The 24,616-nt window shown below is 35.6% G+C and overlaps 1 protein-coding gene across 15 annotated transcripts in view; it reads right to left on the reverse strand.

Moving 5' to 3' along the window:
- The window catches only part of PHTF2 (putative homeodomain transcription factor 2), a 175,812-nt gene that overhangs the window by 103,637 nt on the left and 47,559 nt on the right, over positions 1 to 24,616 (reverse strand). For 14 of the 15 annotated variants that reach the window (XM_074367579.1, XM_074367580.1, XM_074367591.1 and 11 more), the window contains exons 3-7: positions 19,299 to 19,355; positions 15,865 to 15,934; positions 15,155 to 15,313; positions 12,226 to 12,391; positions 10,894 to 11,058 (exon numbers count right to left, since the gene is read on the reverse strand). In XM_074367579.1, coding sequence (XP_074223680.1) covers positions 10,894 to 11,058; positions 12,226 to 12,391; positions 15,155 to 15,313; positions 15,865 to 15,934; positions 19,299 to 19,355 — 617 coding nt within the window. The remainder of the gene's footprint in view (positions 1 to 10,893; positions 11,059 to 12,225; positions 12,392 to 15,154; positions 15,314 to 15,864; positions 15,935 to 19,298; positions 19,356 to 24,616) is intronic. The other variant, XM_074367590.1, reaches the window with a different exon arrangement.

A 24,616-nucleotide genomic window follows, 5' to 3' on the forward strand; every position in this document is an offset into this window, starting at 1 on the left:
TGAATTATCTACAATAAGCCATTGTATTTCTATTGTTACACTAGTTAAAGCTTTTTATGTTATATTTCTATGACATAGTATAGCCTGTTGGTTAAGAACACATACTCTGGAGTCTGCCAGACATTAAATGAATCCCTGCACTATCAATCACTAGACATGTAACATCAAGCAAGTTATTTAATCTAAGTCGCAGTTTCCTTACTACCACTACTTGCATCAAAGAGTTGTGAGGATTAAACAACATCTTTAAAGATCTTAGCACTGTGTCTATAAAGAATAAGATCTCCAATAAGTGTAAGCTATTGTTTTTTATCTGTCTTAAAAAAAATACATTTACTTAATAAAACCAGAGTTAACAATATTTTCTTAGCTGAACTCAAACACCATGAGTTACAGGCATCTGAGCAGAGAGGTTAGTATTATCTTGAAAGCAGGAGACATTTAACTCTACACTGATTTCACTTATTCCATGATAGAAGCAGTATTTCCTGCATTTAGATTTTTTTTGATTGACACATCGTTGACATACAACATTGTACTAGTTTCAGGTGTACAACATAGTGGTATGGCATTTATATATTCCCACACTGGATCCTGAACAAAAGCATTTGCAAAGAAAAAATGTGCAATTTCACTGCCATGGTCAATGCTTATAGTTTTATAACTAGCCTCCACTTTAATCATTGGATGGCATGGCCTGTGTAGAATTTTCTTTCAAGTATTATGCTTGACATTCAAGAAGGGTAGCTCTATGGCAAAAACACTCTTAGGAGGACCTGACCTTTAGAAATACACATAGTATAATTACTTTAGTTCCTTTGTGAGATATGGTGAGAAACGATTTTGTTCTTTTCTGAAAAAGTACAGGTAAATATACAATCTACACCATAAATAAACCATAAAAAGATTTTTTTAACATTAAAAACTTCAACCAGAAAGTTAACACAACCTTTTAAAAACTTACTACCTTATAAAATATCAAATATTTGCTAAACATGGAAACTTTTGTGTTTCTATATTAAAAACCTTGCCAGGTAATTAAGAACACTCATGACACACTGTACTGTCATGGAAAAAAAGAAGTATTTGTTGGTCCTCTCAAAAATATTCAGAGGTCGCGGGATGGTCCCGCGGGGAGGGAGTGGCAAAGGAGGACTGGCGCTCGCTCGCTGGGTCTCCCTTCGACAACTGAGAGGCCAGCGGGACCGAGGGGGAGCCTCCGAGGCTCGGATCTGTACAGAGCAGCCCTTGACTAACAGAATTAAGTTAAACGGGCACAGTGTCCCCCCGACACCCAGCCTGAGACGCGGGCCGGCAGCGGCGGGCAGGGCCAGGCTGCACAAGCCGGGCGGAGGACGGGGGCGGCTGCACAGAGGCACCCCGGGGGACTGCAAGGGTCTGCACGCTGTGACTGTGGGTGCACAGGGCAGAACAACCTGGGCCCTCCATAAAACAGCAAGGTTGATGTGCTCTCGGGGGAAGGGTGCACACTCCCATCTCTGAAAACCCGCAGAAAGTTTTCGGGGGAAGAGAGGCGGGGCTCAGGCACAGCCGCCATATCCTCCGCGCTGAGCACCCAGGCGGGGGCGGGGCGAAACCTGCATCCGCACCGAAGGGCTTAGCAGCCTCAAAGGCCAGACTGAGACTGGCCTGCAGCCCGGGGCAGATAGGATCCTTCCATCCTGGTCCCTCAGAGAACTTGCTCCACAAAGACAAACAAGGAGCTGGGTTTTGGCTCGGAGCACGGACAGGGCTGTCCCTCGGTCTTCCCCGAGCCCACCTGCGGAGCACCGACCAGGGCGGAGCGCGCAGCCGCACAGAGAGCGGAGCTACCGGCGGTGCAGGTAGAGGGACAGCGCCCCCCCCCCCCCGGCCCCCCGCCTTTCTGGCAGGAACACAGCCCCTGACCGAGGTGCTGGGAGGGGGCACGACCCGCCCTCCTACCTGGCCAGTCTGCAACATCTGACTGCGGCATCCGGAGGGGCAGCGACCCGCCCGCCCACAGCAGAGAGCTGCACCTGACCCAGTGTTAGGAGGCGGTGCGATCTGCTTGCCGACAGGTGCTGGGAGCAGCACAGAAGAGGGCGCCAACGGAGGGCCTCTGAAAACAGCAAGCTGAGTTTCCAAAACAGGACGAAGACAGAAAGACTTAACATTAAAAACACAGACTCCAGGAGAACACCGACAAACCCCCCTCCCCTTTTTTTTAAAATCTGTTTTTACCTGTTCTATTTTCTATTACTCTCTTAATTTTTACTTCTTAATTCATTTCTATTTCTCTTGGGTTTTGATGTCCTGCTATTGATTAGACACAGGTTTCAAATACATCTATTCATCTCCCCCCCCCTTTTTTTGTAAAGGTTTTAAAAGGACGTCTCAACCCGATTAATACTCTGCTTCAACTCACTCTTCTATTATTCATTATACACTGTTTTCAAACCCTCTTTCTCCCTTCTTTTAAAATTCTCTCTCTCTCTCTCTCATTTTTTTTTTCTTTTTTTCCTAAGTTCTATTCCTAAATAAGCATTAGATAGATAAAATCTTTAAGGACCAAAATAAACAACTGATACTCCATAAACCACAGTGCCAAAGAGGTATGAGCAAGATGAAGAAGCAGAAAAACCTTTCCCAATTAAAAGAACAAGAGAAATCCCCTGAAAGAAAGATCAACGAAATAGACATCGATAGCCTACTAGATCAAGATTTTAAAAAAGGAGTGATCGAATTGCTGAAGGAATTAAAAGAGATAGTGTTTAGAGATATAAAATATGTCAAAAATGAAATTGAAGCTATAAAGAAGAGCCAAGTAGAATGGGTAAACTCATTGACAGAGATGAGGAATGATCTAATAGCTGTGCAAAGCCAACTAGATAATGCAGAGGAACGAATTAGTGATCTAGAAGACAGGGCAATAGAAAGCACCCATTCAGAAGAACTACAAGATAAACAAATAAAAAATAATGAAAATAGAATAAGGGACCTATGGGATAATATAAAGCGTCCCAATCTTCGCATAATAGGGGTCCCAGAAGGAGAAGAAAGATCAAAGGGGATTGAAAAGGTTTTTGAAGAAATCATGACTGAAAACTTCCCAAACTTAAAGAAGGAATCAGATATCCAAGTACAGGAAGCTCAGAGGGTCCCAAACAGGAAGAACCCAAATAGACCCACACCAAGACATATCATAATCAAGATGGCCAGAGTCAAGGATAAAGAAATGATTCTAAAGGCAGCAAGAGAAAAGCAAAGAGTAAGTTACAAGGGAACCCCCATAAGGCTCTCAGCTGATTTCTCTACACAAACACTACAGGCCAGAAGGGAGTGGCAAGATATATTCAAAGCCCTGAATGAAAAAAAGATGCAGCCTAGGATCCTTTATCCAGCAAGGCTATCCTTGAGGATAGAAGGAGAAAGAGTTTCACAGACAAAAAAAAGCTGCAGGAGTTTAGCAACACTAAACCCATGCTAAAAGAAATATTGAAAGGGCTATTCTAAATAGAAAAGCAGCAGGATGCTACAGAAATGAGAAACACACAACTGGAAAGGTGATAACTCATGAATTACAAATAAAGTAAACATGAAATTATGAAAGAAGACATACAAATTACTGAGAGTGGGAGAGGGAGGCAGGGAAATATAGAATATTTTTTTCTTTCTTTTTTAAATTTTTTTAACAGTAGGATGGGTTTGAGATTATCTTACTATCAGTTTAATAAAAACAGTTATAGTAATGGGTTGATAGATTTACAAAAAAGGGTAACCACAAGCCAAAAATTTACAAAGGAGTCACAAAAATTAAATAAAATCCATGATAATACAAAGGAAAATTACCAAACCACAAAAGGAAGAAGAAAGGAACAAAGAGGATATACCAATTCAACTGCAAAGATAAGTTCAAAATGGCAATAAACACACATCTATCATTAATTACTGTAAATGTTAATGGACTAAATGCTCCAGTCAAAAGACACAGAGTGGCAGACTGGATAATAAAGCAAGAACCTTCAATATGCTGCATACAAGAGACCCACTTTAGGGAGAAGGACACATATAGATTGAGAGTGAAAGGATGGAAAAGGATATTCCATGCAAATGGAAAAGCCAAAAAAGCAGGTGTTGCAGTACTGAATTCAGACAAAATAGACTTTAAAACAAAGGCCATAAAGAAAGATAAAGAAGGACATTTTATAATGATTAAAGGAGTGATACAAGATGAGGATATTACACTCGTTAATATATATGCACCCAATATAGGAGCACCTAAGTACATACAAGAATTACTAACAGAGATAAAGGGGGATATTGATGGGAATACAATCATAGTTGGAGATTTTAACACTGCATTAACATCACTAGACAGATCTTCCAGACAGAAAATAAACAAGGCAACAGAGAAATTAAATACTACAATAGAAAAACTAGATTTGGTGGATATTTTCAGAGCATTACACCCCCCCAAAATAGGATATACATTCTTTTCAAGTGCACATGGAACATTTTCCAGGATCGATCATGTACTTGGGCACAAAAGAAACCTCAACAATTTCAAGAAGATAGAAATTATCTCAAGCATCTTTAATGACCACAATGCCATGAAACTGGAAATCAACAACAGAGAAACAAAGTAGAAAAAAAGGAAAGCATAGAGATTAAACAATATGTTATTGAAAAAACAATGGATCAATGAGGAAATCAAAGCTGAAATTAAAAAATACCTTGAGACAAATGATAATGAAAGCACAACCACTCAAAACCTATGGGACACAGCAAAGGCAGTGCTAAGAGGGAAGTTTATAGCGATACAGGCCTTCCTCAAAAAAGAAGAACAATCTCAAATAAACAATTTAACCCACCACCTGAATGAATTAGAAAAAGAACAAAAAGCCCCAAAAAGCAGCAGAAGGAAGGAAATAATAAAGATCAGAGAGGAATTAAATACAATAGAGATTAACAAGACCATAGAAAAAATCAACCAAACCAAAAGCTGGTTTTTTGAAAAAGTAAATAAAATCGACAAACCTCTGGCCAAACTCACAAAGAAAAAAGAGAGAGCACAAATTAGCAAAATAAGAAAGGAAAATGGAGAAATTACAACAAACAAAATAGAAATACAGAATATCATACGAGAATATTATGAAAAACTATATGGAACCAAACTGGATAACCTAGAGGAGATGGATAAGTTTCTGGAAACATACTGTCCACCAAAACTGAATCAAGAAGAATCTGAACACTTGAACAATCCGATCACTAGAAAGGAAATAGAAATAGCAATTAAAAACCTCCCTACAAATAAAAGTCCAGGACCGGACGGCTTCACCGGGGAATTCTACCAAACATACAAAGAAGAACTCATACCAGTCCTTCTCAAACTCTTCCAGACGATTGAAAAGAAGGGAATACTCCCAAACTCATTCTATGAAGCCACCATCACCCTGATACCAAAACCAGGCAAAGACACTACAAAAAAAGAGAATTATAGGCCAATATCACTGATGAACATAGACGCCAAAATCCTCACCAAAATTTTAGCAAATAGAATCCAACAACACATAAAAAAGATTATACATCATGACCAAGTGGGGTTCATCCCAGGGACACGAGGCTGGTTCAACATACGCAAATCAATCAGTGTAATACATCACATCAACAAGAGAAAGGACAAAAACCACATGATCATCTCAATCGATGCAGAAAAAGCATTTGATAAAATTCAACACCCATTTATGATAAAAACTCTCGCCAAAGTGGGTATAGAGGGAACATATCTCAACATAATAAAAGCTATATATGACAAACCTACAGCCAGCATAGTACTCAACGGTGAAAAACTCAAAAGCTTCCCACTAAAATCTGGGACAAGACAAGGATGCCCACTATCACCACTCCTATTCAACATAGTCCTGGTAGTCCTAGCCACAGCAGTCAGGCAAGAGAAAGAAATAAAAGGGATCCAAATTGGAAAAGAAGAGGTAAAAGTGTCATTATATGCCGATGACATGCTACTATATATAGAAAACCCTAAAAGTTCCACACAAAAGCTACTAGAGCTGGTTGAAGAATTCAGCAAGGTAGCAGGTTACAAAATTAACGTTCAAAAATCAGTTGCATTTCTTTACACTAACGATAAATCAACAGAAGAAGAAAGTAAAGAAACAATCCCCTTTAAAATAGCACCCAAAGTAATAAAATATCTGGGAATAAATCTAACCAAGGAGGTGAAAGAATTATACACAGAAAACTATAAACCATTGATGAAGGAAATTAAAGAAGGCTTTAAAAAATGGAAAGATATTCCATGCTCTTGGATTGGAAGAATCAATATTGTTAAAATGGTCACACTGCCCAAGGCAATCTACAGATTTAATGCAATCCCTATCCAATTACCCAGGACATATTTCACAGAACTAGAAAAAATCATAATAAAATTCATATGGAACTATCAAAGACCTAGAATTGCCAAACCATTACTGAAGAGAAAGAAAGAGGCTGGAGGAATAACTCTCCCAGACTTCAGACAATACTATAGAGCTACAGTCATCAAGACAGCATGGTATTGGTACCAAAACAGACATATAGACCAATGGAACAGAATAGAGAGCCCAGAAATGAACCCACAAACTTTTGGTCAACTCATCTTTGACAAAGGAGGCAAGAATATACATTGGAATAAAGATAGTCTCTTCAGCAAATGGTGTTGGGAAAACTGGACAGCAGCATGTAAAACAATGAAGCTAGAACACTCCCTTACACCATATACAAAAATCAACTCAAAATGGATCAAAGACTTAAACATAAGACAAGATACAATAAACCTCCTAGAGGAAAACATAGGCAAAACATTATCTGACATACATTTAAAAAATTTTCTCCTAGAAGAAATAAAAGCAAGAATAAACAAATGGGACCTAATGAAACTTACAAGCTTCTGCACAGCAAAGGAAACCAGAAATAAAACAAGAAGAAAACCTACGGAATGGGAGAAAATTTTTGCAAGTGAAACCGACAAAGGCTTGATCTCCAGAATATGTAAGCAGCTCATACGACTCAATAAGAAAAAAATAAACAACCCAATCCAAAAATGGGCAGAAGACCTAAACAAGCAATTCTCCAAGGAAGACATACAAATGATCAAAAAGCACATGAAAAAATGCTCAATATCACTAATTATCAGAGAAATGCAAATCAAAACTACAATGAGGTATCACCTCACACCAGTCAGAATGGCCGTCATTCAAAAATCCACAAATGACAAATGCTGGAGAGGCTGTGGAGAAAGGGGAACCCTCCAACACTGCTGGTGGGAATGCAGTTTGGTGCAGCCACTATGGAAAACAGTGTGGAGATTCCTCAAAAGACTAGGAATAGATTTACCATATGACCCAGGAATCCCACTCCTGGGCTTGTATCCAGAAGGAAATCTACTTCAGGATGACACCTGCACCCCAATGTTCATAGCAGCACTATTTACAATAGCCAAAACATGGAAACAGCCTAAATGTCCATCAACAGGTGACTGGATAAAGAAGAGGTGGTATATTTATACAATGGAATACTACTCAGCCATAAAAACCGACAACATAATGCCATTTGCAGCAACATGGATGCTCCTGGAGAATGTCATTCTAAGTGAAGTAAGCCAGAAAGAGAAAGAAAAATACCATATGAGATCACTCAAATGTGGAATCTAAAAAACAAAAACAAAAACAAACAAACAAACAAAAACAAAGCGTAAATAAAGGACAGAAATAGACTCACAGACAGAGAATACAGACTTGTGGTTACCAGGGGGGTGGAGGGTGGGAAGGGATAGACTGGGATTTCAAAATTGTAGAACAGACTACACTGTATAGCACAGGGAAATATACACAAAATGTTATGCTAACTTACAGAGAAAAAAATGTGACAATGAGTGTGTATATGTCCATGAATAACTGAAAAATTGTGCTGAACACTGGAATTTGACACAACATTGTAAAATGATTATAAATCAATAAAAAATGTTAAAAAAAATATTCAGAGGTATATAAATAGAGCAACTGAAGAGCACCCTTTCAGTACTAAAAAACATTAGAGAGTAGCAAGGGAAATTTAACAGTAGCAGATAACTCTTATTCTAGAACATAGTATGAAATTTCTGGTCCTGCTCTCATTTCTGCAAGGCTAGGAATTAAGGGGGAGGGGAGGTCAGAGAATCAGAATGCATGAAATCTCAGGTATAGTAAGAAAATGACACAGGGGCCTATATGTAACTATCACTGCTATCTGAAGTTACACACACACCTTGATTACATGCTAACATAGCTCTTCAAAGACTTTTGGGACCCTACATTTCTCTAGGTATCCTCTACAAAACGTAAGTTTGAGAGATGTGTACCAAATTAAGTTTATTTACAGTACCTGTAATCTTTCTAGGACCAGTCCAACTCTAAAATACAGTGATTCTAGCAAATTTAATGAGTTATTAGTTGTGGCCACAAAATATCCTTAAAAATCAGGGATATACCAGCATTTACATTGTCTTCATCCTTGTCTGTGGAAGACAGGCAACAGAGCTTCACCCAGTTTATAGTTTAAATGACTGTACTATTTAAACTACAGTCAGCAAAAACCAAATTTTAATCCTTGTACCAAAAATTTCTGGTGGGATTGCACACTTTAACTTACGCAGTATACTCCATTACATGAAGAAAATCAACTTAATAAATCTTTAACTTTTACTTCAGTATCTTAAAAACAGTAAATACGGAAGCTAAAGGGGTCAGAAATCTTCAAGATTAGGTAAATCAAGCATATGAGTTAACATGTGGCCTGATTTAATTCTGGTATCTGTCTCTAATTCACCAAGTCAGTTTATAAACATTACTTTTTCTACTCAAAAATGACCATAATTCCTATTGACTATGTTTTAGTGACATTGTGATGGTCAAATGAATCCTAAAGGACATGAAAGAAAACCTAGTATCTATCTGAATTTTGAAACAGGTATTATGCTGAAAACATATACTATCTACATGTAATTCTTCCTGTTCAATTTCTTCCGTAGCAACTGTAATCATGCTAATTTAAGACAATATATACTTCACTAAAATTAAAGTGCTAAATTCTTAGGAAATACAGTTGATTTCTGCATCTTTTTTACTTGATACTTTCTTTGGCTTTGTTCTCTCAGGTTCACAGAGTTCTTTCACAGTAATTCCTAATTTCTTCAAATGAGAAATACTATGCCTAATTCTAAAAGGACTAGTTTTATTTTGAGAATGGAATGTACTTAGATATGATAAATGGGCCTTTCCCCATTTATCACAGGATGTTAAAAACACTAGTTTTCCTTCTAACATCTAGAAAATTATCAAGACATCAAACACAAAGCTTAGATATTTGTGTGGCTATGAATTTATTTTCCCATCAATTACGTTAATTCAGATACCTTAATGTAAGTACCCAGCCTTTTAACTTATTATCATCACAATTTTAAGTCTTAGTTGATATTTCAGTTTAAGTCCTTTCTGACTTATCAGAGCCTAAAAGACCAAGACATCATCAAGATTTCAGAACTCAGTGCAGAACTTCTAAAATTAAGATTACTTCGTAACTAATATTTAAAAGTCTCATTCATATGTTGGCAAACCAGTCCCCAAATGAAACAGTTGAAAATAGTGCATCTTTAAAAACACTTAGATTATAGTTGTCATGATTAAAAAGAATAAATCCAAAGGGATTTAGCCACCATAGCATCAATCAAAGTCATGCTACAGTTCAAAGAGAGGAAAATTAAAGTCTGAAACTCATTTGAATAGAGAAACATGGTAGAAATCCAAAGGCACTAACCTACTAATTTTGGAGGATTCTGAATACTATATAACACAATATCACTTTTAAACAACCAAAACAATTAAGTGATCCCCCAAAGCAAAACATATCCAGTATGCTATTTATAACTGCTTAACAAAAAGTCTTGAGAAATGTTTAAGAAATTGACTTTGCAGTGATAAAACTATCATATCCTTACTGTCAGAAAGTATAGCTATTTTTATATGTATAGAAAAAAAAAAGACTAACCAAGAGAGATAGAGACTGAATCCAATCCAAGTTAAAAACAAAACAAAAACTGTATCTTCTCTGGAAGAAAACTAGTTGGTTGGAAGAGTCAGGGAATGAACTTACTGACATGTTACTGCAAAACAACTAAAACTTTGGAAAATTTCGCCCCAAATTACAATCAATTAAAACATGCCCAGGATAGAACTGCTTAATTGCATAATGCATGATAAACTTTATCATAAGAGCATAATCACACATTGATATGTGTGATTTTGTTAATATTAACAAAAGTGACTGAAAATAGTTACTTGCAATATCCCTTTTCTTGATGTATTAACAACTTTCATCAGTTTTGGTAAATCTTTATTGTGGTACAAACTATATAAAAAAGCCCAATGTACAAAAACAGAACTTTGTATTACAGTATCCATTTTATTCTTTTAAATAACAATGCCTGTATGTTTTGTTTCAGAAAGTTTTACATAATTGAGGCAGAGATTAAAAACATCATACAACTCATATGGCATATTAATAAAGCCAATTTGACCTACAATACTGATAAAAATAAAATAGTACTTGAAAAATCACAGAAGAAACAAAGATCAAGAAATCCTAACTAAATATACTTTGATGTTATATATTCATTCTCATATAGATGTATTTACATAAATCCCAAGGTAACCTTTATGGTCTCTATTTTTCCATTATCTATAGCATTATAATTTATCAAAATAAAATCCATAATAGGGCTGTCATATTTAAAGTCATTAGTATTCATTACCTGAGACTAAGTTTCAGAAAAGGGATAGTGCACTTCTATGCCATATAAAGTCTTGAATAAATACAAACCCTGATAAAAAGAAAGCAGCATGCCAGAGATCTCTGAAGACTGTGCCAACGCTGTAAGAGGCGGTTGCAGCATGACTCTGAACTCCTCCCTCCTGTGTGTTATCAGTGGTACTAGAGCCATCTCCTTCCCTATGTACTTCCAAATGGGCTGCTTTTCTTAATTTCCTTCATTAGAAGAGATTAAGAGCAGAAGGTAGTTTTAAAATTTTAACAACCACTTTCTCGGTAGTGTATTCAAAATTTTGGTAAACATAAACACAGGAACTTTAATACATAGTAAAATTCAGATTGCTGGATAAAAGTTAATCCAAATATTAAGTACACATTCAAGACCAATTTTATAAATGGTATTGTTCCTTGCTCATACTGACAGGTCAGTGGACATTAGGGTTGTAAGGATGGCACTGAACAGATACCTACAAAAGCATCCCTTCCCTATTTGAATGTCACTTACATGCAGATGAAGAAAGAAGAAAATTTAGATTGGAGAGAATTATAATCTAAATGATTAGCAGTGCTATTTATCTAATTTAGGTATTATCTTTTCCCAAAAAAAGGTTTAAATCTCAATATACGAAAACTGCAAATGTCACAATGTCTTAGTAACAGTACCCAAAAAAGGAATTGCTCCCAAAGACCCTTAAAATAGAATTCCATTAATTAAAAAAAAAAAAAGTTAAAAAAAAAATCATTGGGAGGAGGGTATAGCTCAAGTGGTAGATTGCATGCTTTGCACACATGAAGTCCTGGGTTCTATCCCCAGTACCTCCTCTAAAAATAAATAAACCTAATTACCTCTCCCCCTGCCACTGCCAAAACAAAATAATTAAATAATACAATAATAAAGAAATAAAACATAAAAAATAGAATGTTAAAAAAAAAAGTTAAAAAAAAATAGAATTCCATTGTGCTAAGTGAACAATGAGACTGCAAAGTTTACTTAATCAAGGGGCAATATTAAAAGCTTCAAATAGCATTTAATAGTTAAGTGAACTTTTTTTTTGACTTTTGTTTTTGCCAAAACATCTTGTAAGTACAAGATTTTGTAAATAGCAGAAATTATTAGCAAATTCAGCTAACATATATTCCCTACATTGAAATGAAGTGCCTTAATAATAAGCTTCAAGAAAGAAAATAACCAGAAACAGGTATGTGGTCTTAAAATGGCTTTGAATAAAGTAACAGAAACTAAAATTTCAGTAGCTGCTTCTGAATCTCACTAATTTCTTTGAAAGAACAAGTTCACAAGATTAACATTTTATTCAAAGTCAAGAACAATCCTGGATTCAAATGATAGAAACCTACAAAAAGATCACTTTTAATAGACAGTACCTTCTTCTTTTACCCCCTGCACTTGGCGGAGGTTTGGGTGTCCTTGTTGAGACGATCTGGCAGTGCACAGTTCCCAGGAGCAGCATCAGCCATATTGGCCCAACCACTTCCGTCAGAGGTATGTTATGCGGGCTGGAAGCGGAACAGAATAATACTATTGCGGCAACTACAAAGAGGGAAAGAAAATACATTCAATTATAGATCTGATAGTTACTTCCTCACAACTTTAAAAATCGTTCTGACATTGCTTCTTGACAGATTATAATTTAAATTTAAATGAGTTAAAAGTTACTCCAAACAAGCTCCTTCAGACTATTTTATTGTTTGACACTAGCTAACCACGCTATTCAGAAATAAACTCTTGGAACAGGGTAACACCCAACATAGTCTTTAAAGTACACACCTTCCTGCAGTGAAAACTAGACGCATATAAATCTAAAGGTATTCCTGGTAAGATCACAGACACCCTCCTCAGTTTAGAGGAACATACAAAGAAACAATTAAAATACCTGTAACATATAAAGAAGCAATTAAAGTACCTGTAGTGGACTGAATTTGTGCCCACCTACTCCATATATTGAAGTCCTCACCCCCAATATGACTATCTTTACAGACAGGGCCTATAGGATGTAATAAAGTTTGAATGAAATCGTAAGAGTGGGGCCTTAATCCAAAAGGACCAGTGTCCTCACAAGAGGAAGAGATAACAGAGCTCTCTCCCCGCTCATGCACAGAATAAAAGTGAGAAGGTAACCATCTTCAAGTCAGGAAGAGAAACCTACAACAGATACCAACCCTGGTGGCACCTCGATCTGGGACTTCTAGCCCCCAGAACTGGGAAAAAATGAATTTCTGCTGTTTAAGCCACTCAGTCTGTGATATTCTATTACAGCAGCCTGAGTAGACTAATAGAGTATCTATGATACAAAGCAAAGAGATGTAGTTAAATTGGAGGGCAATGAAGGGATTCAGATGCCTAACTCTCCAAGTTTCCCTAACTCTGAGAACAAGTAGGTAACTAAGTAAATAACAGGGAAAAGGGTTAACCAGGCCAAGAGAGTAGCAGACCCAACAGTATATAGGCCAAAAAAAAAAAAAAAAAAAAAAAGACAATGTTTAAGTAACAGCAGTCAATTTAGTCTGGTTAACACTGGGGGAAAATTCAACAAGAGACTGATCGAAATCTTGCCTTTTACTTTGAAGGCAATGATAATTAGGAGGAGATTTAGAACTTAAGTGGCTTCTTTGACTTGTAATTTAAAAAGATAATGGATAGAAGGTAAAAGACATTAGGGCTCTTGGCAGTAATCTCGGTGAGAAATGCTACAAACAAGAAGCAGGGATGGAGCTGAGGATAAATAGTTAAGATACTTAAAATGCATGTAATTAAAGTGAAAAATTGTATGTAGTTACATAAAATCAAGTCTGACTGCACAGGCTTCTTTCTACTTTTCAGGAGATGAAGGTGGGACAGAGAATGAAGACATAACTCAGAGCACTGCACCCAAGGAGACAAAGGCACAGAGTAGTTTCTAAAGGCACCAGTGGACTGCTGAAGGTCATTAGGGGCCTACCATGACTTTGTCACTGGCTGTGTGACTTGAAGCAAGTTAAGTCACTTTTAAAACTAAGTTTTACTAGGAGAGTGTTCAGTGTTCAACACTTATGAACACTAACAATGTTAAATTTGTTTGGAACTGAAAAATTATCTTTTTCATGCCTTACCTGACAGCTATTTAACTTAGGCAAGTAAGTGAATTTCAGCCACAATATGTGAACTTCTAGTTACATTAAACACTTGTTTGCCTTCAAATACTTGAAAGCAACAATACCAAAAAAGGACAATATAATGCAGTGGTTACAATGAATGGTATTCACTAATTATTACTCTAATAAGCAACTGCAATTTCTGTCCACTTTAGAATAAAGTTTTCTCCTTTAGGTAAACTACTAGAAAGCGTTAGAGGCTAACTACAAGCTCACTCCCTTTTATGTATAGAAGATTATACCCTGGCTTAAAAGAAACACCTTTACTTAAATAAAAGTTTTTAGTTTTTATTGTACTTTCATTTACTTAAAAGATACTACCTTTTACTTAGAGTTTGTTAAGAAATATTTAAATAATCATTCAAGATTATAATTGTGTTTCTTAAAAAGTAAGACATTAAAAAGACTGAAAGGGTACCAACCAAATTAAAATCGTTCCTTTGTTAGAGTGATGGAATGTGAGTGGTTTCTTCCTTTAGACTCCAAACGCTCTAGAGCGCTGTGTATTCTGCACTGCACACTGCTGCTATGACTGTGCACTGGAATGCTGCTGTGCTGGGAGGCAGCGTCACAGAGTTGTTAAGCATGTGGTTCTGAGGTCAGACAGTTTAGACTTGAACCTGGGCTCTGCCACACTTAGTGCCCTAAGGCCCTTCAGGTCCCATGTCTATAAGCTAGGCATAATAACAGTAACTATACTCACTGGGGTGTGATGAGGATTAAACGAGCATCTGTGAAAAGCACTTAGAACAGTACATGGTACACTGAATTTCAATACAGAATGAGGACAGTCTCAGGACACAGTGGTCAAGAGGAAAATACACATAGCTGAGAAAGAAAAAATTAATTAAGGCTATATAAAAAGACTGGTGTGTATGTATGTGTGGGGATACGTTTTGAAGAGACTTTGTAATTTTTAAAAATGCTCTCAACTTGTATTTTTCTTTAGCCACCCATAGATTCAGATTTTTATAAAATTACACTGGAAAACAATTGTTTTGTTTCCTCTATTTTTTAATACCAAACTTATTAAATATCATAGTAAGTGTGTATTTTCACACTCAGTAGTAATTAGCGTGTTTTAAAAAAAAAGCCTTAGTAACCCTAAGAATAAAACACACTGAAGTTAAAAGCAAAATGCATTTCTATCACTTAATTATACCTTGAAGAAGATAAAGGACAAGAAGCCAGAAAAAGATGACTTTTGATGTTACTTGTAACCACCACCGGAAGAAAAAGGGAAAAAATACAACTCGAACAATTCCCTTTCTAGTCAGAGAAGTCCATGGACTTTCAGGTTTTGCCTTAGCAAATGCAGACCCTGAAAAAGTAAAATGACAGAGAACACTTGTTATTCTTTAATTCCCTTACAGAAAAAAATTCAACATGCGAAGAACAGTAAAATGTGTAATTTCACTTGGTACTATACTATGAGTGGCAAATGTCCAATTTTGGGTAGGGGATACTTTTAAAAACATTACTCGTGCTATCATATTAATTCAGATACTTTGAAAAAATAAACCATTTTTAACTGAAATAACAGCAAAATTTCTCCCATATATTTTATTAATAGAAGACAATGTTCAAATATCAGTTCCAGTTAGGAATTTTTATAACAAGCCTTATAGTTTGCTAGGCAAATATAAGCTGCTTTTCTTTTACATTTATTAGTTCTTGGAATGATTTTTGGTGGGAGAAAAGACTAGTCAATAATATTTAAATGCTCCATTCTCTCTTTTTAAACTATTTCTGCCTTCATTTAGGCTCACATTGCTTTTATTTCTACAAACATATGTATTTAACCCATTTTGAATTCTGTTTCTTTAAGGTCAATTTCTAATTGTATTAAGCATTTATTTACTCAAGGCTCACCTCTTACAAGATCGACATCTATGAGGTCTGGTTTTACATGTGCTGTTTTCTTTGGTTTATTCCTTAACCCCTGTAATATATTAAAAGTTGTGTTGATAAGACCGTAGATCTTTAAAGTCCTCATGACAAGAAAAAATACTTTTGTAACCATGTATGGGGAAAATATTTAAACTAGACTTACTATGGTGATCACTTCTTAATATATACAAATAATGAATCATTATGTTGTACACCTGAAACTAATACAGTGTTATATGCGCCAATTACAACTTAGTAAAAAGGTAGTACTGGAATTCTATATACATACACTTTTAAAATCCAGAATAGCAAAGAATCACCCCTAAAGATTTCATTAAAAAAAAAAAACTGAGTAATATAATAGACAAAAATTAACAGGTTATATATTTGTTGGAAATGGAACACAAGTATAGTATTGTAATAAACTGTTTTACTTTCCAAAATTGTAAGTTTAGGGATGTCTGTAACATTTGAGGCCTGTTTATTACTAAAAGTATAATTCTAAAACATAGACTATTGCTACGAATCAATTTGGATGTACAGCCTAAGATGGTACACAAGACTGTGTTTGCCCCAGTTTTGCACAGGAAAGTGTTGAGGTTGGCTGGGAGAGCAGTGGCCCTGAAGGGCCCTGGAAGGGCCCTTAAGTGTGATTCTGGGGGCATTGTTGCAGAAAGCAGTGGGTCACAGGCTGAGGACAGACAGGGATGCAGACTTTTTAGCAGATGCCACCATGTAGGGGTGGTATCAGCTGAGACCCAGAGAGGATGATGCACACCTCAAGGTTGCCACGATGTTCACATGCCAACCACTAACCAGACCACAATGCCACCTCATCACCTCAGAACTTAGATGCCATGCCCAGTAGGAGGAGAAGGGGGAAAGCAGGAACCATGAATTGAATTAGTTTAAACTTGAAATTACTAAACACTAAGATTAAGTTTCTGCCATAGTGTACAGAGTTAGAGCAGGGGTGGAGATCAAAATCAATGAAAAAAACTATCAAAAGATAAATTACACTGAAGACCAGGATGTTAAGAACTGGAAGAGCTTAGGCTAAACTCCTTGGGACCCAAGAACTGAGAGATGACACAGTGTTTAGATTTGCTTACTGTTGGTTCAATTAACCAAGTAAATGCAAAAAATCCCTTGTTTCATTCTAATTTAAGTATCAACGACCCCCTAAATTAAAAATCTGATCAAGTACTATTTGCATGTAAAACAAAGAAGTGGACAGCATTTGAGCTCAGAATTAACTGAGATGTTTAAACCAAAAATGCACCCTGAAATCAAGATGTAATTAATTCTTGAACCCCTTCAAACAGCCTGTCCATCTGAAGTTGCAAACTACCCACAGACACAAAAATAAGAGAAAGAAAGGGTCAGGGTTGCTGATATAGCCATGATAATTTTATATACAGTCAATCCTCATAGATTCCTTATTTGTAAATTTACCTATATATTAAAATTTATTTGTACCAATTGGTAACACAACCTCTCAAGGTACTTAATATTCCCTGTCCAACAAGTTACAGACTGTCAGAGAGCGTAAGTGATTTTAAGGCCTTACCAGACTACTCTGCTGCTCTGTTTGCTTGACTATTCCAACTCTTCTCACCAGACTACTGTCTCATAGAGCTCCCACTTCTCTTTCCTCCTCCCCTTACATCTCTTCCTTCACCTATTCATTCAATGTTATTTCCCAGTGTTTCATTCTCTCAGCCTTTTTCTCTCCTCATTCAACGTAAATCCACTCACTTCTACAGCTGTGTCTGTATAATGTGCATAATATATAATATATAGAACAGCCACATGTACCTATATATACACATTTTACATACTGAAAACTCCCAAAACTCACTCCTAAGTACCATCAGGATATTTCTAAAACAGAATTCTATATCTGCTCTTTTTCTAGTATTTACCATCATACTTAGTCCTGACTTAGTGAAGTTGTTAAAATAGAAATTTAATCAGGTAACTTTTTTCTGCTTAAAATCCTTCAATGTCTCCCTCATTGTTTTCCAGATTATGTCTAGATTCTTGGGTAAAGCAGTGAAGCCCCTTCATGATCTGACCTCCATTTTCCTTTCTAGTTTTACTTCTAATCACCCTAATCTCCTTTTCCATCCAACCTATTACCCATCAAGTCCCTTGAGGATTCCTCAGTCAGTCATGCTACTTCCTTCCTTTATGCATTTTTCCATATGCTCTTCATTCTGCCTAGAATGTCTTCCTCATTCTCCCTAATGTCTGTCAAACTCAGCTCCTGAGTCACTTGCTCTGAGTGAAGTCTTTCCTAACCTCCCCAGGGCTGCTTCCCCTCTTTGCTCCCAAATAGAGACCTAAACATACCTCTCTTAATTGAACTGATCTCACTTGTAATTATGTATCTCATCTACAAAATTATAATCCATTTTATCTTTTTTCCCGATTTAATCCTGTATTTAACACATAGTAGGTGTTACTACGTGTTATGCAACTTTGTTAACTCTATTATTTCTTCAAGAAAATAGTTCAAAGATTAAAACTGACAAGTGGCAACTAATCTTGCTCTTTATTACAGGTGACTAAGTTGTCTAAACACTGTGATTTTTCTAACAGATTTTTAAGTAATTTTAGATAATGGTTTTCAACTTAATATAAACCTTTCTGTACAATAGAAACTGTCAAGCAACTAAAGTAACATTCTCTGGGCCAATATTAAATTTAGCTCGTGCAGGAACACACTGATTAGTATTATCTACACAAATGAAAACTATAAATCTTATTACCAAAAAGATGTGATTGCTGAGAAACAGAACAAATTTAGTTAAAAAATAGTTTCCATGCTAGCAAGGTAGCCTGAGTTTGTCTTATCAGCATAAATGATTACATGTTGAAGAAGAAACTACCTACTACAAGACATTTTAATTAATGCTTTATTTTCCTAAAGTCTTTTTAAAAAACGACTAACTGTTCAGCGATTCTCTTTGCACCCAAGTCATTCTGTTAGTAGCACCAAAAAGCAGATCTCAATGAAGCAGAGCAGCACTTGCAGAGGACCACTCAGGCGGGGAAAATCCTGAAACACTTACCAGTTTAATAAACTGTACAGAGCAATGACAGCATCAAAAGGGAGGAAAAGTAAACTAGAAGTATAAGGTGACAAGTGAAAGGGGAAGAAAGCTGACAAAAAATAATCATTAGAAATAAAATTTTAAAAGAACAGAAAGTTGCTAAAAAGCAAAAAAAAAGAAAAATTGTCAGAGGTAAAGACATATGAATATGCCATCACAAAGATTTTACCTCTTTATTGAAAAGTTTGGATATAGTAAGTAATATTAATTTACCTTAAAAGGTATATGGAAAGATATTAAATAAAATATGGTTAATATTCAATTCAAAGAATACACAAAATGAAATAAACTTGTTACCTTGATTTCCCTCTGTTCAACAGATTTTTCCCATATTTGTTGATCATATGCTCCAATCTATGAAAATAAATTAAAAATACTAAATTAAATGATCATTGTTGGTACCCATTCAGTAGGTATAACTCTGTTGAATTACAAGCAACTTAATGTTCACTCAGATTAGATTTTTGTGTGATCAATACTGCATGGCACTGGCTCTCAAGAATGTTTTCAGGACCGGCAGTTTCAGCAACAACTGGAACTTGTTAGAAATGCAGACTCTCCGGTCTCACTCCAGAGTTACTAAATCAGAAGTACGGGTGTGATATTCAACAATCTGTTTTAAAATCCCTCCAGATTATTCTGATACACTAGTAAGAAGTTTAAAAACCTAGGATAGTGGCCCTAGGGTACTTTTTATTTTAAATAAACACAGTTGCTACAGCCCTTGTACATTCAAGAAAAAACTCCCAAGTGATAAATTCTTTATGGAGTTATTTTTAGAGGAAAAATACCAATATTCTGCAGAAGTAAAAATTCGTAAGCACGGAGACCACAATTACCACTTGGAATAAGGTTTAAATTGAAAAATACAATCATGTAAGTGACTGAAGACACAGGGAAAGCATCAAGAAGTAGAATCCTTGTAGCTTCTATGCCTATTACTCTTAGATGCTGGAAAGCTCTCTGAAAGATAAGCTTTACCTGGGCAGGATGAACAAACCATTTTTACTATTCTTAACCAAGTTCTCTGCTGTTAGCTCCTATCATTTCCAGTTTCCACTTAATCTCCTATATCCAACAGTCACTAAAATGGGTCAACAACCTATAATTTTAACTGACGTTTTTCATTAGCATTAATTGAAAATTAGAATCCTAGGAAATTAAAATTACTTCAGGTAATTACAATTTAGAGACTAGAGACAGATAGAGACCAGAGATAGGCAAAGATGATGAGAAAATTCAAGAAAGTATTTTCTGACTCACATCTTTCTATCCAGAAATCCTCTTATCTTCACGTTATATTTTCAAATCTCATTACAAGAAATGAGAAATTGAGAATATGAGAATGGTTTAAAGATAGACATGAAGGAAGTAGAACAAAATGATTTATTAAATCATTTTAAAAGGTGCGACTTTCATAAAGACTTTTCAAGGATATACATGTTTTTGTACATTTTCAAGCAGAGAGAAAGCAATGCCCAGCCATCCAGTGTGTATCTGGGGATGTTCCACAAGAGCCCTTCATTTCTATCATTCTCTTCTACACATTACCTTATTCATACTAATTGCTCTGCTCCTTTAAATATTATAAATATTATTGTTCCTTTTTTCATCAGTTTCCTGTGACTCCTTTCTTATCTTAAAAATCACTTTATGAGGGGGTGGGATATAGCTCAGTGGTAGAGCACATGCTTAGCTTGTGTGAGATCTTGGGTTCAATCCCGAGTACCTCCTTTAAAAAAAATCACTTTATGATATAATATATCCTGTAATTAAAACTGTATAACATCTAGACCACATCACATAGACTGACTTCACTTACATATAACCAAAACTACCATCAATCTCTATTAACACATGATTAAGAAGTCCTAGGTAAGCAATAACCAAATGGTTAGACATAATGGTAGAGATGACCTGCAGTGACTAATTGCCACTAACCATCTAAATTCTGAATTCAGTCAGCCTCCTTAAAATCAATGTGGGAACATAGATTCCATAAGAGTAATTCTGCTCTACTGCAGTAATTCAGAAATGACTGGGCTTAATCAAAATTTATCGTTTAAATGTTTTAACTGTTTCAAAGTACTGCATACTCTTCAGTGAAACAAAAACCAAGACTAATAAAGAATAGGTACCAATATGTTTTAATAACTATTTTGGAAGTATTTTGTTTTCAAGTTCTTTAAAAAGAACTGCGTTTTTATTTTAAGATGACTCAAGAATATGGACACGGCAATACAGTCCCACAATCTAAAGTCAGGGACTATGAAATAGTGCAAGTGCAATAGACCAAACCAAGAGAAAATAACTACATTTTAAAATGCCATACAAAAGATTAAAGGAAACTTAGTAGTAATATTTGTCTAACAGAACAGGAATTTTAATCAAAGAATATGTTCTTTAATTGAGAAAAATATTATATAAAATTCTGGCTACTTTCAAATTTCAGCTATCTCCTAAATGCTCTTCCCTGCCCCACAAAATGCCTCTACTATTTGGGTGTCTAGAAAAGTGCCTAACATTATACAGGAACAAAAGGATGTATAAGCACATGATTTTTTGTTGGTAGACAGACTTAGAAATACCTAGATAATTAATTCATGAGTAGTTCTATAGATATCCAACCATATTGTTTGTAAGTGATGTTCTGTTTCAAAGAGGAAAAAACTTTGTTCTCTTACATTTGAAGAAAAAACTGAAATTCTGATTTAGATCTGATGTGCAGGCAACAGTTTTGTACATGTTAAAAAAGTGAATTTCATTCTCTAGAGTCTGGCTATGGTAAGAAATTTTATCAACGCTCTGGTTATTACTCCCGCAGATGCTCTGAACACCTTAAACCTCTGGTGTACTCTTACCCAACCAGAGCTGATCTAGTCAGCTTTTTTTAACCTGGTCCCAGAGGACCAAACACTGCCCCCTACAGGTTCGTCCTGTATCTTTAACAACAGGTCTGGCAATCCTATACTGATCACTTAAAATACTCTTCATAATGACAGCAAGGATAATTCTTAATTGTCTTCCCACAGACTCTAATTCCTAATTACTCTGAACATAACACTCCTAGGAAAACTTTCAGCCAATTATTTCAACTACTAACACTGAAGCCATAAGATACAAATTTCTTCATTTTCTGCCTTCTCCATCTTTAGTATCTGTCTTCTCATCTAATTTATTTGGTTTCCTCCCATCTTTATAAGGAAACCTTGAGCCACTACAGAGGTTACGATATATATATGCAGTGTCCTGAGAGTGTTACAAAAATTTTTAAGAAAAAAATGATAAAAATTGAGATACTATAATTTAGTAATATCAAGTGGATTAAAATTGAACTAAATTAATAACTCTAGATGCTTTCTGTCCTACTGATGGCCTACTTATAAGAGCCAAATGTACATACTGTACATCTGAAATTAATATAGCTAACATGCTATATTAAATATATACGTAAATATATACAGCAGACATTTTAGGATACATGAAAACCATCAATAGTGATTATCTCTAAGACATATAGAAGAGAACAGTATTTTTACTTTCTGCTGTAGATTCTTTTTTTTTTTTTTCCCCACAACGGATATGTACTATTTTTATAAAGCAGGATTCTAACTCAGGTCTGGTGGATGCCAAAGCAATATGAATTAGTTACCTAACAAATTCAATACGTTTATGACAATGAATAGTATCTTTACAGGGAATCATCTATTTCTACCTATCATCATTCTTATTTTTTATCTTTCTATACACTAAACAAACAAAATGGGGAAAGGGAAAAAGAGGGGAGAGAGGGAGAGGGAGCTGCAGGAGAGGCAGTCATGAATGGAGGAATCGAGAGGGAGGAGAGAAGGAGGGCACTGGTAGGTAGAGAAAAAGACTCTTTCTCTAGGTGTCAGAGTCAGCTCTGGCTTCTAAGAAAAAAAAATGTAATGAAAATGAAGGGATGAAGAATACAAATGTTAAAACCTAGATAATTAGATGTGAAATGGGAAACATGTATCACTTAGGATTCTAGAAAAGAAGTATCTTTGAAAAACAATTTGAAAAGCTACTCTTAGGTGATCTGATCACTCCTTAGGTCATCACATTCAGAAAAGCAGTGTCTCAGGTATCAAGAGGCTAAAGAAAGAAAAGGTGTCACTTCAAAAAGGTAGTTACCAATAGTTTAATTAGATTAAGTGCTTAGATAAAAGATTAAGAGTTCATAAATAAACATAAGCAGGGAAAACAGAGGCCCAGGTTTGCACACATATTTTAAGCATTTAGTTTCCTTAACTAATAAGGAGACATGCCATAATACTATTATGTCAAAGTCCTAATGTTTTCTATTATTTTCATACTCAGTTTCACCTTTTAGAATCTCATTTTAGAAAGTCTGAAAAGCAAGCTATTAATTTTCACATATAACCAAATTAAATCTAAAAAGCTAACACAGGGCCCAAATCCCATCCTAGCTTGGCCCACTCAACAAATGTCAAAGGTCAGTCATGTGCCAGGACAAATGAAAGTCTACCTTTATCAGCCAAAGTGTGTCTGTTAAAAGAATAACAAGAATATCCTCAAGATAAGAGATTAGAATCTCTTGAGACAACTTCTTAAAATAAAAAAAAAAAGAAAGAAAGAAAGAAAAAGTAAAAGAGATGCCTATGCCCTTGGTGATCCTTTCTATCTCTAAATTGATAGTAAATATATTCTATCTTTTCTGTGACTATTTTTTGTACATCATCATCAACCTTTATAAGACCCTAATAAGCAAATGTAATGTTGCTTTTATAGCTATGACAGTCCCAAATTTTAACAGTGATTTAATAGTAGTACAACCAAATATAATTAATTTTTATCTATGAGTCTTTTTATAAAAATAAAAGTTATCGGGGAGAGGGTACAGTGGTAGAGCACATGCCTAGCAAGCACGAGGTCCTGGATTCAATCCCCAGTACCCCCATTAAAATAGGTAAACAATAAATACAACCTAATTACCTCTCCCTCCAACAAAAAGAAAAAAAAAAGTATACAGTGTTGTATGTCAACTATTTCTCAATGAAATTGGAAGAAAAAAGAATTTTTAAGTTAAAGTTCTCAATCATAAAATACCCTTAGAGTGTTGGTTCTTAATCCTTTGTTTTATGCAGTACCTTAGCTGAATGACTCTTAATGTTTGCTGACAGAAGTAGAAAAGACCCTAGACTGTGTGAGAAAACTGGGTTTTCATCCTGCCTCCGCCATGACTAGTCTTAAGGTCTGGGGAAACTTTCTTGACCTCTGAGCTTCTGTAAAATGGGGACCACAAACATACTTCACAGAACTGGAATATAAAATGATAGTGTCTGGTATATAGTTGGTGCTCCATAAATGTTAGTTCTTTCCCTTGTTGGCAAATCTCAATCTCTCCAGGCCTCAATGCCCTTATTTTCAAGTTGGTAAAGCTGAACTATATTTCAATTAATTTATGACAATATTTATAATAATGATGATTTGGATGGCCACAGATAATTTTTTTAATGTACCAGTATGGGGAGAGAAAAAATCCAATGCTACTATGAAAGAAGGTACAATCAATAGGGTAGCTAGATGTTCGAAATGAGAATAAAGGGAAAAAATGAAAAAATAAAATA

This window comes from Camelus bactrianus, chromosome 7 (assembly GCF_048773025.1).
Source record: "Camelus bactrianus isolate YW-2024 breed Bactrian camel chromosome 7, ASM4877302v1, whole genome shotgun sequence".
NCBI lineage: Eukaryota > Metazoa > Chordata > Mammalia > Artiodactyla > Camelidae > Camelus > Camelus bactrianus.